This window comes from Cydia fagiglandana, chromosome 5 (genome assembly GCF_963556715.1).
Source record: "Cydia fagiglandana chromosome 5, ilCydFagi1.1, whole genome shotgun sequence".
Classification (NCBI taxonomy): Eukaryota; Metazoa; Arthropoda; class Insecta; order Lepidoptera; family Tortricidae; genus Cydia; species Cydia fagiglandana.
The window spans coordinates 1,346,739-1,362,336 of record NC_085936.1 but is presented as its reverse complement, the minus strand read 5'-3'; the positions used below and the strand labels follow the sequence as shown (position 1 = coordinate 1,362,336).

Below are 15,598 nucleotides of genomic sequence, written 5' to 3'. Positions count from 1 at the left end.
GACCCGACTGACTGATTCACATAATTGTTCTCCCAGAAAGAGGTTCGTGGGGTATTTGACTATGGTACGGTCGTATAGAGAGTGGTCTCGTGACCCCCAGAAAATTCCGACTTTTGGTCTACCGTCTTTGATCACAAAAATGTTGGACGGCCTGGCTAAACGGTGGGAAATGGCTCGACCAAATGTCATAGAACCGTGGCAGTTTTTGAACCATTATTTTTTTTCATTTGTAAAAATAAAATGTTATCGAGGTTTGAATTTCAGTTTTGATCCTACTCACCCCATTTTACGGTAAGTGATCTTGACATGTATTTTAATTGAAAAACGTTTTTTAAAAATCAGTGACTATTACTTATGAAAGCAGAAGAATATAAATGATCGTATTAGATTCATAATTCATTTGCCGTAACTTATTTTTCAAATGTTTTTTTCAATTAAAATCATTAGTCATGAATATACCCACAACAAAGTATGTTGTATTACCAAGTTGAAGCACCTTGACATTTCTATTTCTATGCTCTATGGTGGAGAACGTACCACTTAGGGCTACCCCACATGTAGCGTCCCTCGAGCGTCGGCGTCTACAACTCTATGGCCGCTACTCGACGCAACGTCGACGCAACTGCGCAGCGACGTCATTTTCCATAGCGCTGACCAGACGCCGACGCTCGAGGGACGCTAGATGTTGGGTGGCCCTTACACCTTTTTTTGATGTGCAATAAAGTTTAAAATAAATAAAATAGTCACCCTGTATAAAAATATTCACAATTCGTAAAAACGAATCAACATAGCATTTAAAACATGCTTGCATATTATTACGTTATTGACGATGTAATTATTCAATGCGTCACATCACTAGCGATCGGCAGATATTTCTATCTGATGCCCATACGTGTCTTTGAACGGACTAATCACTGCACGGGTCCTCCAGTATTTCCTACTCCAGTATTTTTGGCAGCATCGGTTTCATGAAATAATTGCTCCAAAGTCTCCAAACTCAGTCTAGTGATTCCTAGTCTATGCGTCACGCGCTCCGCTTAGCGTTTGCAGTCACGTGATACGCCATCATTACTTATTTTTATTTTTTGTTTCGTGACTTTATGAACAAATTAACATACATACATACCCACCACATACATACCGGTCAAAATCATAACCCCCCTTTTGCGTTGCCGTAGTCGGGTAAAAATGAATATGCAACTCAATTACCAAGGTGAGGCAAGGTGTAAGTTTTTCCACCTATTAAATAAGTCTTTGCTTCATTGATTTGAATTATTAAATACGATCGGCACTTAATTACCTTCTTTTATACTCCATGATTTGCAAAACCATTTATTGTCACTAAGACTTTCATAGCCGCTAGGATGCCACGTATCAAAAAGGCATCACGCAACATGACGACCATAAAGGATAATCGCACGTATAGCCTATTCCATACCATCTGCAAGATCGCATTTTTGAGCTCCGGTACCAACTTTTGGTTTGAGGACATGGATTTTCCTGCAAAATTGATAAACATCTACAACGCAATAGCTCCAGTCCTCGAAGTCATAGTAGCTTTGTTTATTATGTCCCATTGCGGTGCTTTTTGGACGCAGCCGAATTTAAATGAAAAGCAGAGCAACGATCGAATGTTATTGACGTGTGTTAATGGCCTTACGTATTTGGTTTATGTCAACATTTTATATTATAAGCGAGAGATCAGAAAGTTGGTGATGACACTTGCTGTGAGGTTAAAGGAGGTTTGTAACGATGGAACCATCGAGAAAATGATGCTTAGAACAACGTACCGGTATATATCGGCGCTTGTTTTTATATGCAGCTCTGCGATGATTTCATATGGGCTTGGGAGTGGGATTCAGGCGCTTACAACAAGTGAGTACTTCTGCTTAGGATTTAGGATTCAACTTGAAATAGGAAATGATACCTAAACAAGACTTTGAGGCATTAAAAAATAAATATATTACAGTCGAAGAAATATAGAAAAGCTTTATTGAAAAGAAAGAAATAAACATAATGAAACTTACAAAACGATTCCTTATTCTAAATTAAATACGCATCGGAAGCGATAGTTTTTATGCTCTAGTCTATTCCCATATTTAGATAATTGATTTGAACAGTTTTTTCTTATCATACGTGCGTCGTATTCGAGAAACGTGTCAAAAACTTTTTTAGAAATTTGTAAGGCGCCATCTCGCTTCTTCCCTCGTTTTTTATCCCGTTATGGTTTTTCAATTTTATATATATAATATGAGATCTTGTAATTTGTTTAACATTATTGAACTCTCAAAAAACTCTTGCATATTACCTAGATCGATTTTTCGGCCTCGTAAACCCCAAAATACCAAATTTCATAGAAATCGTTAGAGCCGTTTCCGAGATCCCCGAAATATATAAATAAATATATATATACCTATGACGCAGGCTTTTTGTAAGAATCCGCCGTTTACGAACGGCGTCGTCAATTTACAAACGGCTTCACGTTTGTAAAATGACGACGCCGTTTGTAAAATGCCGAAGGCAAATTGTAAAAACGGTCCGGCATTATGTAAAATACCTACCTTATGACATTAACAGCGCCGTTTGTAATGGTCTACGGGTAATTTATTTTCACCATGGTCCCCCCACTCCCACCGCACTGTTTCTGTTGAATAACATTTCCTTCGCAACTTAACTATTTAAGGGCGGTTTGCCCTTCGAGCATCTGAAGCTACCTACGCTTTTTTCCCCAAAGTGTAATGTTTTTACGGACGTCACGTCACAAAATATCAATAGGTGGGTAGGTTAGGTTAGGTAGCTTTAGATGCCCGAAGGCATAGATATAAACTATGGATGAGCGCATGCATACGAATTGCCTGTTGCGATCTTCATGTCAGCAAAAAAGCGCCATCTGTTACACACTGCGTACAACTACGTAAGCTCGACGCTCGACGCTCGACGCGATAACTTTGTATGGGCGTACAAGGCTTGTTAAGTTCATTCGCGGTTTATATCACAGGAGCGTCGAACTCCTCGCGATAAACTTAAAAGCTACTGAACGGATTTTCATACTGTTTCACCTACCAATAATTCTTGATAATGGAAGGTTTTGGTGTATAATTTGCTAATAATGTAGAAAAATATGGAATAGCATGAGTCCGTGGTCCGGGTTTAAAATAAGGGTCATTACGTTGACGTCGAATAATACGGCTCCAAATTTGATTTCGTGTTGGATCAAAAGGATTAATTACATGTCAAGATTTGTTACATAATATTGGATGAAATTTAACTAAATGTAAAGTATGTAATCAGTTCAAATACAAATGTCAATCAGAATAATATTAAAAATCATAAAAATGTATCTTAGATTGTATGTATGTATAAACTCTTTATTGTACAAAACACAAATTTATGGCGCAGGATAGGCAGTACAAAGGCGAACTTCTCCCTCTAAGTTTCCGTTATTCTACGTTATTTTGTGATGTCATTATCGTCTCAGGCGGCAATGCAATATTTTAAACATTCGCGCCGTGCGGTGTGCCGCCCTGTGTAAGCCGGCTCTGTCAAGGTCAACAAGTTGGCCGAGCTACTAGCTACAGTCCGATAAGTACATCCCGCGCTTTCGCGCGTAAAATGCGGCGAACAACTTTTTCTATCAGTTTCTTGCTTGCAAAACAGGTAGAGTAAAAAAGAAGGAATCTATACAGCGATACAAACATGATGCAAAAATATAAGTAGGCAATTAAAAGTAATAAATACAGCGATGTGAATTAATCGGTGTTTGAAAATGCGCGCTTTGTTTCTAGCGCTTACCTATTAAACATTTTTGAGTTTTACCTACATTTAATTAAAAACTTATACCTGACAAGAATTAATATAAATACCGAAATTAAAGTGCGTATAGGTCCCTAAGTCAACGAATAAAACAATAACAAATACTTGATCTTGTTATTTTGAATGTTTTTAATAATTATGTAAAACAAAACGGGAACAAACTCTGTAAAACAGACAATAGGTACTTTAATTTCAGTAATTATATCCGGTAGGTAATCAACTAATCATATTTAAGTAAATTTACCTATACAAATTACGCATTATGCATTTCTACTTCATAATAACTTCCAAAGAGGAATGACGTCCTTACAAGGTTAATGTATTAGGGCTATGACGTACGAGCGAACATCAGTACCGCGTGAGAATGAAATAAAATTATCGTTTAAAATTGGGTTTAAGCAATAAATAAACGTAATTGGAAATTACTTACCGATGATATGAGAGCCCATCTTTTTTCTTACACTTCCGGTAATGGTTTTTGCACCCTTTTACAACGCAATGAGGCATTTTTATGTTATGCTGCGTGACAACTTTCTACTGCGCAACTCGCCACACGACTGAGCGCCGTGGTGTGATAAATGCGATTATCACACCCATGTACCGGCCCCCTTTTCAGTGCTCGTTAACCGCGTCCTTACGAAGTAATATATATGTCAATGCCCGAAGGGCACACCGCCCAGAAATAGGAGCCCCGCGAAGCGCATAGCAAAAAAAATGTTCTTACACAAGTAATCTGCATAAAATGGCCTACAATAAAGATTCCGTACAATTTTTCGCTAGGAACAATATTTAAAGAGATGTTAACGCGGGAAAGTTAATTATAATCACTTCTAAGGTCCCTTTTTTAGTTTTTCGTAAATAACTCGTAAACGGTGGCCAATATCAAAAACCGTTGTTAAACGTAATAATCTACTTACATAAAATTTTCCACAAAAAACAGTCAGTATACTTTTCGCAGGGACCAATTTTGTGTAGATTATTAACGTTTAACAACATTTTGTGTTATTGGCCACCGTTTACGAGTTATTTACGAAAAACTAAAAAAAGGGACCTTTAATATCAAATAGCTCACTTCCGGTCAAGAATTCTATCAAGAAACGGGCAAAATCGGATTCAGCGGGGTTAAATTAGGTTAAAAAACCCGGTTGCCAAAAAGTAATCTAAAGTTTGTACGGAACACTAAACAATTGTTATTCGAGTTATACTTATATACTTCTACGCAAATGGATCCTTTGACCATTAACGTTTTCAGACGCGACTTTCACCAACATGATCCCTGTATGGCCCGACGTTGAAGACCGAAGAATTATTGCCGGAGCCGGTCGCGTAGTCCACTACATTGCCTGGTTGTTTTTATTGGCCCGGATCATCGCCATCTACATGTTAATTCTCACCATCACCATTAGTATCGCGCACCAGTTCAAGCATCTATGCAAATATTTTGTAAACCTGAACGATATCTTTGAAGGCAGTGGCAGTCAGGAGGAAAAGGAGAGGAAATTTGAAAATGCTTTTAAAGTTGGGGTTAAAATGCATGCTATCACGCTATGGTGAGTAAAGAATGTCTACTTCCACAAATCCACACATTCATGTATGTATGACGATGAGAGTGACGAATCTCCTCTCATCTCCGCATCGTCACCTTAAATGTGTTAAGTTGAGCCGCCCTCCAGGCCCCTGTTTCACCAACGTGACAGGTGCGACGAATTGTAAAATCACTGTTGCTGACGTCACAGGCATCCATGGGCTACGGTTACCGCTTACCATCGGGCGGGCCGTATTCCTGTTTGCCACCATCATTGTATTATTTAAAAAAACTTTATGATATCCGAAAAAAATAGATATTTCTCTTGCTAAGTTTATGACAATTGTCACAAGAAACACTACAATTGTCACGAAATTCCGACATATTATAACTCATTACCTGTCAAGAATTACCTACAATTCTTCTAAATCTTTGACAATTGTCAGAAACTTCGCAGGAGAAATATCTGTTTTTTTCCGATATAATAAGGTTTTTTTTAATAATTCAATGATGGTGGCAAACGGGAATATGGCCCGCCCGATGGTAAGCGGTAACCGTAGCCCATGGATGCCTGTGACGTCAGTAACAGTGATATTTTACAATTGTCGCACCTGTCACCGTGGTGAAATTGGGGCCAGATATAATTAATGGAAATGTCTTGTAGGTGCACGCGGCAGATACAGCTAACGGCAGGCATGGCGTTCAGCGGACAGGTCATCATCAACGTCTGCTCACTCGGCCTGCTCATGATTCAGATGATGGTTGGTAAAGGGGCTCACAGATTACCATTTCGCCGGACGATATCAGCCTGTCAGTTAAACGCAAAATTTGACAGCTCCGAACAACTGACAGGCTGATATCGTCCGACGAACTGGTAATCTGTGGGCTTTTCTTAAGGGTGGTATTCCATCTCTCCAATATCATGGTCCAATGGCATTGCATCTCACTCTCTCATTAAGCAAAATGTGAGACGAAATACACATTGGACAGGGGGAATACCACCCTAACACAGTAAAGTGAACTGTCGAACTCTCGACTTTTCGAGTGACAGTTCAATCAATCTTTCTTAGCCACTTGTCCAGCTTGTGAGGACTTGCGCCATTAAAATGCGACGTTATTCTCATACAATTAAGGCACGGATTCGCAGAATTAGAGTAAGTACATATTACAACAGCATAATGCACACACGCCCGGCTCGCCGCTGCGCGGCCGTGCCATGCCAACGGAGTCGGATGTGTCGCGAACACTTTCTTTGGAATACTGGACAAACATTTCACTTAACAATACAAAAAGGATATCAATCATATCAGATAATGAGAAACACCTGGCGTTGCTATGGAAAAATCAGACTTCAGTGGATGAGGCTGGCAGTTTATCATTAATATTTTATAAGGGCGCAGCAATCTTATCTTTTAACTTTTGGGAAAGACGTGAACTGTTTTGTGTTTGCCCGACGTACTCGTACTATTACAAGCTTTTATTTACTTTCACCTGACCGTTGTCTGTCTGTCTGTCTATCTGTGTGTAATCAAATCTTGCAAGTTAAATTTGATCCACTTCCCGGTTTCTGATTAAACTGGAATTTTGCATACATATGTAAGTCGGGTGACAATGCAACATTATGGTGTCATCGAGCTGATCTGATGATGGAGACCGGAGGTGGCCATAGGAATTGTGTGATAAAACAACGAAATCTAATTATGTCTGGGGTTCTTAGAATTGTCTCGATGAGTATTAGTTGCCTGTGGAAAAAAAAGTACAGTCGACGATAAAAGCTTGTACCAAAAATTAAATTTTTGCCAAAAACTTATTTACTTGTGTGTTCTAGTCCACGGAGCGGACGCTGGTCGCCATGATGCAGATCGTCTTCATGGCGTTGTTAATCCTGATCGGCACTGGACTGTTCTTATGGAACGCTGGAGACATCACCATCGAGGTGAACATCGACAAGATACCTAGAAGGGATTAGAATAGACAGAACTACAGATGTAATACCAAGACTACGAACATTTCCGTGAAAAAACGAAGGAAAATAACTTGTAGTTCGCCTCGAACTGAGAACTTGAGATTTATATCGATTGAATTTGTTGCACCTCCTAATTAGTCGGCAATGGATCGAATCGCGTGCGATTTATTGTAAGGTCTGTGGAGCCCTTGACTGGTACACAAATTCTGAACTCTGAGAAGGGGCTCAGCTGATATATATATCCTCTTAAGGCCCACTTGCACCATTCCACTAACCCGGGGTTAATCGGTTAAACATGGAGTTGCCGTGGTTACCAGTACAGTTAACGGTTTAACCGCTTAACCCCGGGTTAGAGGGATAGTGCAAGTGGGCCTAAGTGACTTACAAAGATCTTATTTAACATTATTACCAGGCGTCTCGTCTGCCAGCAGCCATATTCCACTCGGGCTGGCACAACTGCTCGAGGCAGTCCTCGGTGCGTGTGCGCAAGCTGGTCACCATCGCCATGACGCAAGCACAGGTACCTACTTATAAACATTGATTAATATTTTCATATAGGTAAAGTAGGATACACTAACAATTTTTAATTATCCTCTAGTTGAACTTAACAAATTTTTATTCATTCAACTTTTTAATTTACAATTGACATTAAAACCACTGCTCGGGTCTGCAGATGCTTTACCAATTAAGAACACAAAATGTTTATAATTATGTTCGATTTTGCTATTTGATTATCAGTTGCTTAGAGAATATAACCAAACGGAATGGTCATTAACAGGCGTTCCCCTCTGTCGAAAGGCGGCCAATGGTCAACCACATGTCAAACACATGTATGGACTGACGTTTATCTGACATGGCTATGTTGACGTTACGTATACATTTGATGTGCCCCTCCCCCGCAAAAAAACGGCAGACTATTTTGTACCGAAAATTATAGACATGGCGTCTCCGTTGGTTATATCCACTAAGATCAGTTGTATTTTTAGCCTAATTAGATTTACCTACACCTTATGCCTCCTCCGCACTCGTGTGCGAATCGCGGCGCAAAGCCGCGAACGCGAGTGTGGAGGGGGCTTTATGGTAATCTAATAATGTTTTTTTTCAGGATCGAGTAGTGATAAAAGGGCTCGGATTAATTGAACTATCATATGAATCTTACGTTGCGGTAAATATCAAAAAAGAAACAGTTATTTGTACAACAAGAGATCAAAGTTTGATATTTCTTCGATTGCTTATTTTGAGTCCCGTGCAAGCGAAAGATTCTATTATAATATTTAGTAAGCGCACGAGATGAAAATAACTTTGATCTCGTGTAGAACATTTTTCACCGGAGCAGTGAGAACATACCTATTAGACAACTTAAAAAATGTAATCCTTCTTCGTCACTTAATACCTACAATCGAATCATTATTGAGAATCGGGGCTCTATTATAAACCGTCAATATATCTACTGTCAATTACCGTTGAATGTCGTTTGAACTTTTTTTGTCTGTTTCTTTTTGCTTACAGTCTGAAAGGGACAGAGATAATAGAATCCAAGTATTTCGAACTTGTATTAGACCCCGCATGTTGGAAAGACATTTGTTTATAAAGGTCACTTGAATGTCATTTTGTCTCACTCAGTGAGCATAATCGCATTTTACTCACTGTTTTTAAGAAGCAATTTAATAAAAACAGTTTTTTCTTTAGTTGAATACTGCACCCTTACGTTCTCGTTAGCATATGTCCAATACGGCTACCATCAGTTTGGCATTCACATAAACGCTATCGTGAACGTAATTTACTTTCTATGCATCTCGCTCGTACTGACATATTAGTGCGAAAGAGATATATAGAAAGTAAATTACGTTCACGATAGCGTTTATGTCAATGCCAAACTGATGGTAGCCGTAAAGAAGTGGACGTTTTACGGCTGAGATGATGATGATGACAGTTCTCATTAAGGTAAGGTGGGGTATGACTATCACTTGTATGGAATCCTCATAGGTACTGTTTGTCTTGCTCCGAGCCAAATAAGCTATGTTAGTCTTACCCCACTTTACATTAATTATTTACATAGGTACCTAATAGTTTTTTTTATTTTGTTTCAGATTGTTAAGTCATCCTACTCTCTGTTTTCAGTAATATACTAGAAATCATCTACTTATGGTCTAAGAGCTAGCTACGGAAATCATCATCATTCTAGCCTTCAGTCGCCCACTGCTGAGCATAGGCCTCTCTTCGTGTACACCACTTATCCCGGTCCTGGGCTAGTCGCATCCAAAAGTGCCCCGCGATTTTCCTAATGTCATCCGCCTAACGAGCCAACGGACGCCAGGCGCTTCGTTCATCCGAAAGTGGCCACCGATCCATCAACATTTACGGAAATACGATACGGGAATTCAATATTTTATACGGAAATAGGTTTGCAATTTATAGAGCAACAAAATCCCTCTAGTCCCACCTCTGAACAGCTGCCAGGCGCCTGAATTAATTAATAATGATAGTATGACACACTCAAAATCAAAATCAAAACGTTTATTCTGTAAATAGTATAGTATAGTATATAGTATAGTAGTAATAGTATAGTAGTAAATAGTGTAGTAGTATAGTAGTATTCGGCTAGTCTGTGGCCATGAGTAAGCCCATTCATAATAAAAAAAAAAAAAATAGGCTTAAGCTAGCTCTTTTACATGTCATCTTATAACTATATATACAATATTCTACTTTAACATAATATGTATCCTTATCTTCTAAGAATTCTTTAACAGTATAATATATAAGCTTTTTGTAACAGCTGTCGTTTCACAATTGACTTGAATTTATTCATTGACAATTTCTAACTATAGAGATTTTGTTTCTCCGTCTATTTAGAATTTGTTTAACTGCAGGTGATGTTCAGCTTTTGGAGCCAGAAATTTGCATAGTCGTATTCACCCTTGCAACAATCTACACCATTTTACGTTTAGGTATTTACTAGCTGTAAAGTAGCATTATGAGAAGCGAAACTAATAAAGGAGCATTCCACGGGCTGTCCCGTACAAACGCATTTTATTTCCTGTATTGCGACTTTTTTCTCGGCATTTAAAGCAGGCGATTATTTTTCTGTGCATATTTTTGACCATTTGTCATAGAAAAGGAAACTCTTATACCTTTAAATCTTCAGAAACTTCGCGTTTGTACGGGACAACGGTAGACAATTTCGTGGAATGCTCCTAAAATGAGTAGATACGAATCAAAACCATTTTTTTTAAACCCATTATTTTCAAAAGGATTAAATTTAATTTAGGATAATACTCACCTGCTATACTTACAATTCAATATTGTATGTAAACACGAACACAAACAGAAACTCAATTGTCTCGCATCTAAATAAGAGTGACATTCCATTTCCAACTGCAGCTGCAATACTGTTCATTTTACTATGGAAATTGACAGTGACAGCGACGCGTTTCCATAGTAAAATGAACAGTATTGCAGCTGCAGTTGGAAATGGAATGTCACTTTAAGTCACATTAGAGGAATTACCTCTACATTTCATCCCATTGTACTTTATTATTATTACTATTTTAATTCTATATTTGCATGCTTACATGTTTTCTTGTTTATATTTCTCTACTTGATGTAAATTTAAGTAACTTTAAGTCAATTTTAGTTGTTTATATGTATGTTACTCTCTTTGATATGTACACGTGTGAGCTGTGGTCACCTATAAGTGGCTATAAGCATCTGTTATTGTTAAATGTCCTTGTTCCTATGTGATTGTGTAGATGTATTATCCGTTGGTGATCCTTAAATAAATAAAATAAAATAATAAAATTTAATACATAAATTGTTAACCGAGGAATGAAAGGCACTAATTTCAATCGAGGTATTAGTTTTTGGCGCTCGAACGCAGTTTGAGTTTCATTCAGTGGCAAAGTTTTAACAATGGTCTGTTTCTTGGAAAAAACCTAGGTACCTACCCACTTATGTATGTATTTCTGAAATAAGTATGTCCCCGCACTCCCCTATTTCTCGCACGTGCGCCGAGCTAATTAGGAGTCGAAGTTGTCGCCATCGTCGAATCGGAATCGGTCGGAAGGAAGGAGGAGGATTTCTATACAATAGGTAGCCAATTATCGCAATCTTGATTGCAATTATAGACAGTTTACCGTTTCTACCCCTATTAAGTAACGTTTACTTTACCACCGCCAATTAGTCCCCTTGATAATGAACGTCACCGATGACGGTCATCATCATTAAACGATTAGGTGCGTTGATCGTGGGGCCCGCCACACCTGATAGCAATTATTTGTTATTATGATTATTATATCATTATAACCCTTCTTACTGAAATCTTACAGGCCTATTCGGATTTCGAGATAATCACAAGACCTAGACACGATTTAGAGATCAACTAGATCTACATTAGATATCGACTAGATGTGACTTGGATATCTAAGTCATATCTCACTTGTCTAAATCGTCCAAGAGGACCTCCAGAATCGCAGAAACGTCAAATTTGACATATCTATCTTACAAATATCTTTAACTAAATTATCCATATCGTAACTTGTTGAAGTATAGTAGAAATCTAATTCATTTTCCGAATCGAGCCGTTAGAAATTATACAGTTAACAGTCAATTAAGCACTTAACACTGTGAGTACCAAGCGTCCCATTGTCAATATCGTACTATCGTCATACTTTGCTCCACTGTGGGTAATTATGCTCAAATTCTGAAAGACGACTTAACGTCTAATATCTATATTTCTATGTCCCATCAGGTTCCGTGATTGTTGCACCATTTAGGGTCCTAGCTAAATTGGTTGTTCAAATACTTACGCTCGAGATTGAAAATTTTGTGGCTGCACCCAATATTAAAGACGAGAAAAAGGCTTACCGCCTTCGCTGGCTTGACCACGTTTTGAGAATGGAGGAGGATCGCGGCGCTAAAAAGGCATACCTGGGACGCTCGGTAGGACGGAGGCCGATCGGACGTCCCAGGTTATCGCTGGGCTGGGGCGATACGGTTGAACCGGACTTGCGCGATCTCCATCCCGATAACTGGCGGGAGATGGCACAGGATCGAGACAACTGGCGTGTACTCGTGTCGGAGGCCAAAACTCATTTTGGGTCGCTGCGCCATTGAAGTAATGGTAATACTTACGCCATAGAGTTAATATTTGACAGAGGGAATGCCACTTAAAGCCCCCCATTCACACTCTTATATTGCAGTCCGGCTCACAGGAGTGCGGAGTAGGACGTAGGATATAGCTCACACACCTCCTACATTCCTGTTCGGCTTGCAGGAGTTGCAGGACTGCGAAGCAAGATGTAGCTTACACACGGGTACTGCTTTGCTTCTCATATCACTAGTGTCGGTTTAGCTACTCTTGAAAATAGTACGTGCAATTGAAAAAAAAAAGAAAATAGCTCTTCTGCTGTGTATTTTCTTGATATTGTATAAAAGTGAAAAAGAGTGTGGGAGAGGAAATTGCAAAAAAATTGCCAGAGAGCGTCATATTTCTTAAGTATACCTACTAAAGGTATAGTTTTCCTGGTTCTTACTGACTGACAATTGGTTTGACCAACTATAGCATTGGATTGAAATCAGGTCGTCATTTTTTTTTATAGATTTAACTTGAAACATATCTGGTTTTAAACAAAAAATAAATACACATATTACAAACAAACGAAACGTTAACTATCAAACATTATTCACGTAAACGTCTTTAATCTCCTTATTATCGGGAAATTACCATACCGACCTAGTTTGAAATGCACAATCAATAATTTAGCCATTTACCTAAACGATCTCGTATATGTATACACATAATGATTTAATAAGAATAAGGGCATCAATTACCCTACATTCGGGAAATTACCCTATCCCCATTCAACTAGTCACACCCTGTTCCGCCTTTGTAAACAGTGAAATGTGGTGGTTTTACGTACTAAGTACTTATACCGTGATAATTGATAAAATTACCTATGAAAAGTTATTTCGGTCCTTTTTTCTTTCTATCGGTACAATTCTTGCAGGATTTAACTACGCATGCCGGCATATTTTTCATTTTTCTTGGACAAATTTACTTCACTGACGATCCATCTGACGGCAAACTGGTGGATGAGGGCATAGAGATAACTGTCAATGTGTGTGTGCCACGCGTACTAGGAGGTGGATGCATGGTGGATGCTGGAATCACAGTTGTATTTTAGCGAAACTATGGCTGTAGTATTTTAGGCCCATAGCCGCAAACAGCTGTTGTTTTTGTGTTTCTGTGGGTTCCTTTAGTAATTTATCAGATAAGAAAAAAGATTGATGCGTAGAAATACTTTAAAATTGCAATAAATAGATTCACGAAATAGCGGTCCTTTTATTTTTCGTGTGTCTCCTGTTTCGTGTTACTAACGAATCAAGGATTTTCTAGATGCAGTTTGGTTGGGTGTGTATTAAAATAACAAAGAAGATAATTTAAAACGGAATTAGAGAAGAAATAATGTATTTTATGTCGTATGAGCGAAATTCAGTATACGTTTTTTTCACTAGAATTCTCATAAAACGAGTTTGAATGAGATCCGAGTTTACATTTTTAAGGTAAGTATATTCGCATATTTTATTTATTTATCGTATGGTGGTTACACTGGTTAAAATATATACAAATATTACAGGAAGTATTCAAAATTTACAATTATGCAGATATAAACTCGCATTCTTCGTTAGGTTTTTGAAATCTTCAGCGGGTCCGTTGTATTTGGTGATTGGGCACTCGAACACCATGTGGTGTATAGTCTGTTCCGCATTTCCACACTCGCACGCCGCCGACTCGCTCTATCCCCACTTGTGCCAAAGGTACGAACAATTGCCGAACCCAGTCCTCAGGCGGTTCAGTTTGCACCATATTTGTCGGCTTTCATTAAACCCTTTGGGCCGCTCATCTGTGCTAAATTCATAGAGGGTGTTGTTAGGGTGGGTGTTTAATTTGGCTTGCCGGGCTTCCCATTCCTTCAACCACGCTTGGCTATCTTTCCATGTCGGGCTATGTGTGTGAAAGGATTTAGCTGGAGGGTTTCGGGACTTAAGTCGGGTGTTTTTGAGGCCACTTAGGTCTTCATGGATGGGCAGCAGAGTGTTATGCATATTAACTACTAGCACAATTTTGTTTTTAATTGAATTTATTTTTGTGTATGCTTACAACATTAAGATAGTTAATTATTAATTTACGTACTTTATAGGTACCTATATGATGGACTAAATGAAGTGCGGCAGTTAAAAAAAAGTAACCCGAGCCTTTGAACCAGTACACTTCCGCAATAAAAAACATTCTACTTACTATGCAACATAAAAAATAAATAAAATTAGGTAGAGTATATACTGAAAAAAAAGTCGTAAATGACTTATGTCCTATGACCGCGGCGAGACGCAATTGTTCAGATTCATTGTAATTCAGTAAAGCGTTTCATAATGAAGCCATTCATAAAGTCACAGTGTAAGGTTTGCCCAATCATTAAAGTTGATGAGTATAAAAGCTATGATCCAGCTTGGTCTCAATTTAATTTTTATTAATATTATTTTTGACTTGATCTTCCTTACTCGTCTCGTGAGCCCGTTAAATATTTAAGATTATTATCAACAAATTATCACCAATTACGCTAGAAAACTTTATTCAGAAACAGGGGACACCAGTTCACGAACTTCGGAGCTGAGCTGAATTTTATCACGCACGAAATGGGAGCCAAATAATAGGTTCACAAAAAAGTCATATAAAATAAGTTTTAACTAAAACTCTATCATTTTATACATTAAATAACTACCAAAAAACCATTATAACTTACTCACAAGCTTTCAAGCCTTGACCTGCCGAATCAGGGGCCCACAGAAAACCGCAGGAGCCCTTTTACCTTACCTATTTAATTTGGCTCACAGTGGGTTAACTTACCCTAATAGCATTTTATTGTAGGGATTTTGTTGGGCCTTTGTTTACGTATTAGTTGGGCAACCGTTATATTTGGCCGTACGATTTGCTGGAGGGCCCTCGACAAAGGCCCTCCCGAAGATTCCCAACAGAGGGCCATAAGAGTAATTTTTTCGTTGGGCCTATTTAAATAAATCATACAATTATTCAACGGTGGTGGTTTTGGTTGGGCCGTGGTTGGGCCTATACACATTTGTTTGATGGTTGGTTAATTGTTACATTTGGCCGTACGATTTGCTGGAGGGCCCTCGACAAAGGCCCTCCCGAAGATTCCCAACAGAGGGCCATTAGAGTAAATTTTTCGTTGGGCCTATTTAAATAAATCATACAATTATTCAACGGTGGTGGTTTTGGT

At 38.5% G+C, this 15,598-nt stretch overlaps 1 protein-coding gene across 1 annotated transcript; it reads left to right on the top strand.

The window, feature by feature from the left end:
- The first annotated feature begins 1,357 nt into the window (after window positions 1–1,357).
- On the top strand, window positions 1,358–13,633 carry LOC134664293 (uncharacterized). The gene is made up of 7 exons (XM_063520856.1): window positions 1,358–1,875; window positions 5,066–5,363; window positions 6,003–6,099; window positions 7,167–7,274; window positions 7,717–7,824; window positions 8,410–8,469; window positions 9,395–13,633. Exons 1-7 carry the CDS (start codon window positions 1,365–1,367, stop codon window positions 9,434–9,436), a joined length of 1,224 nt encoding a protein of 407 aa, XP_063376926.1. The 5' UTR covers window positions 1,358–1,364; the 3' UTR covers window positions 9,437–13,633.
- Window positions 13,634–15,598: the final 1,965 nt, after the last annotated feature.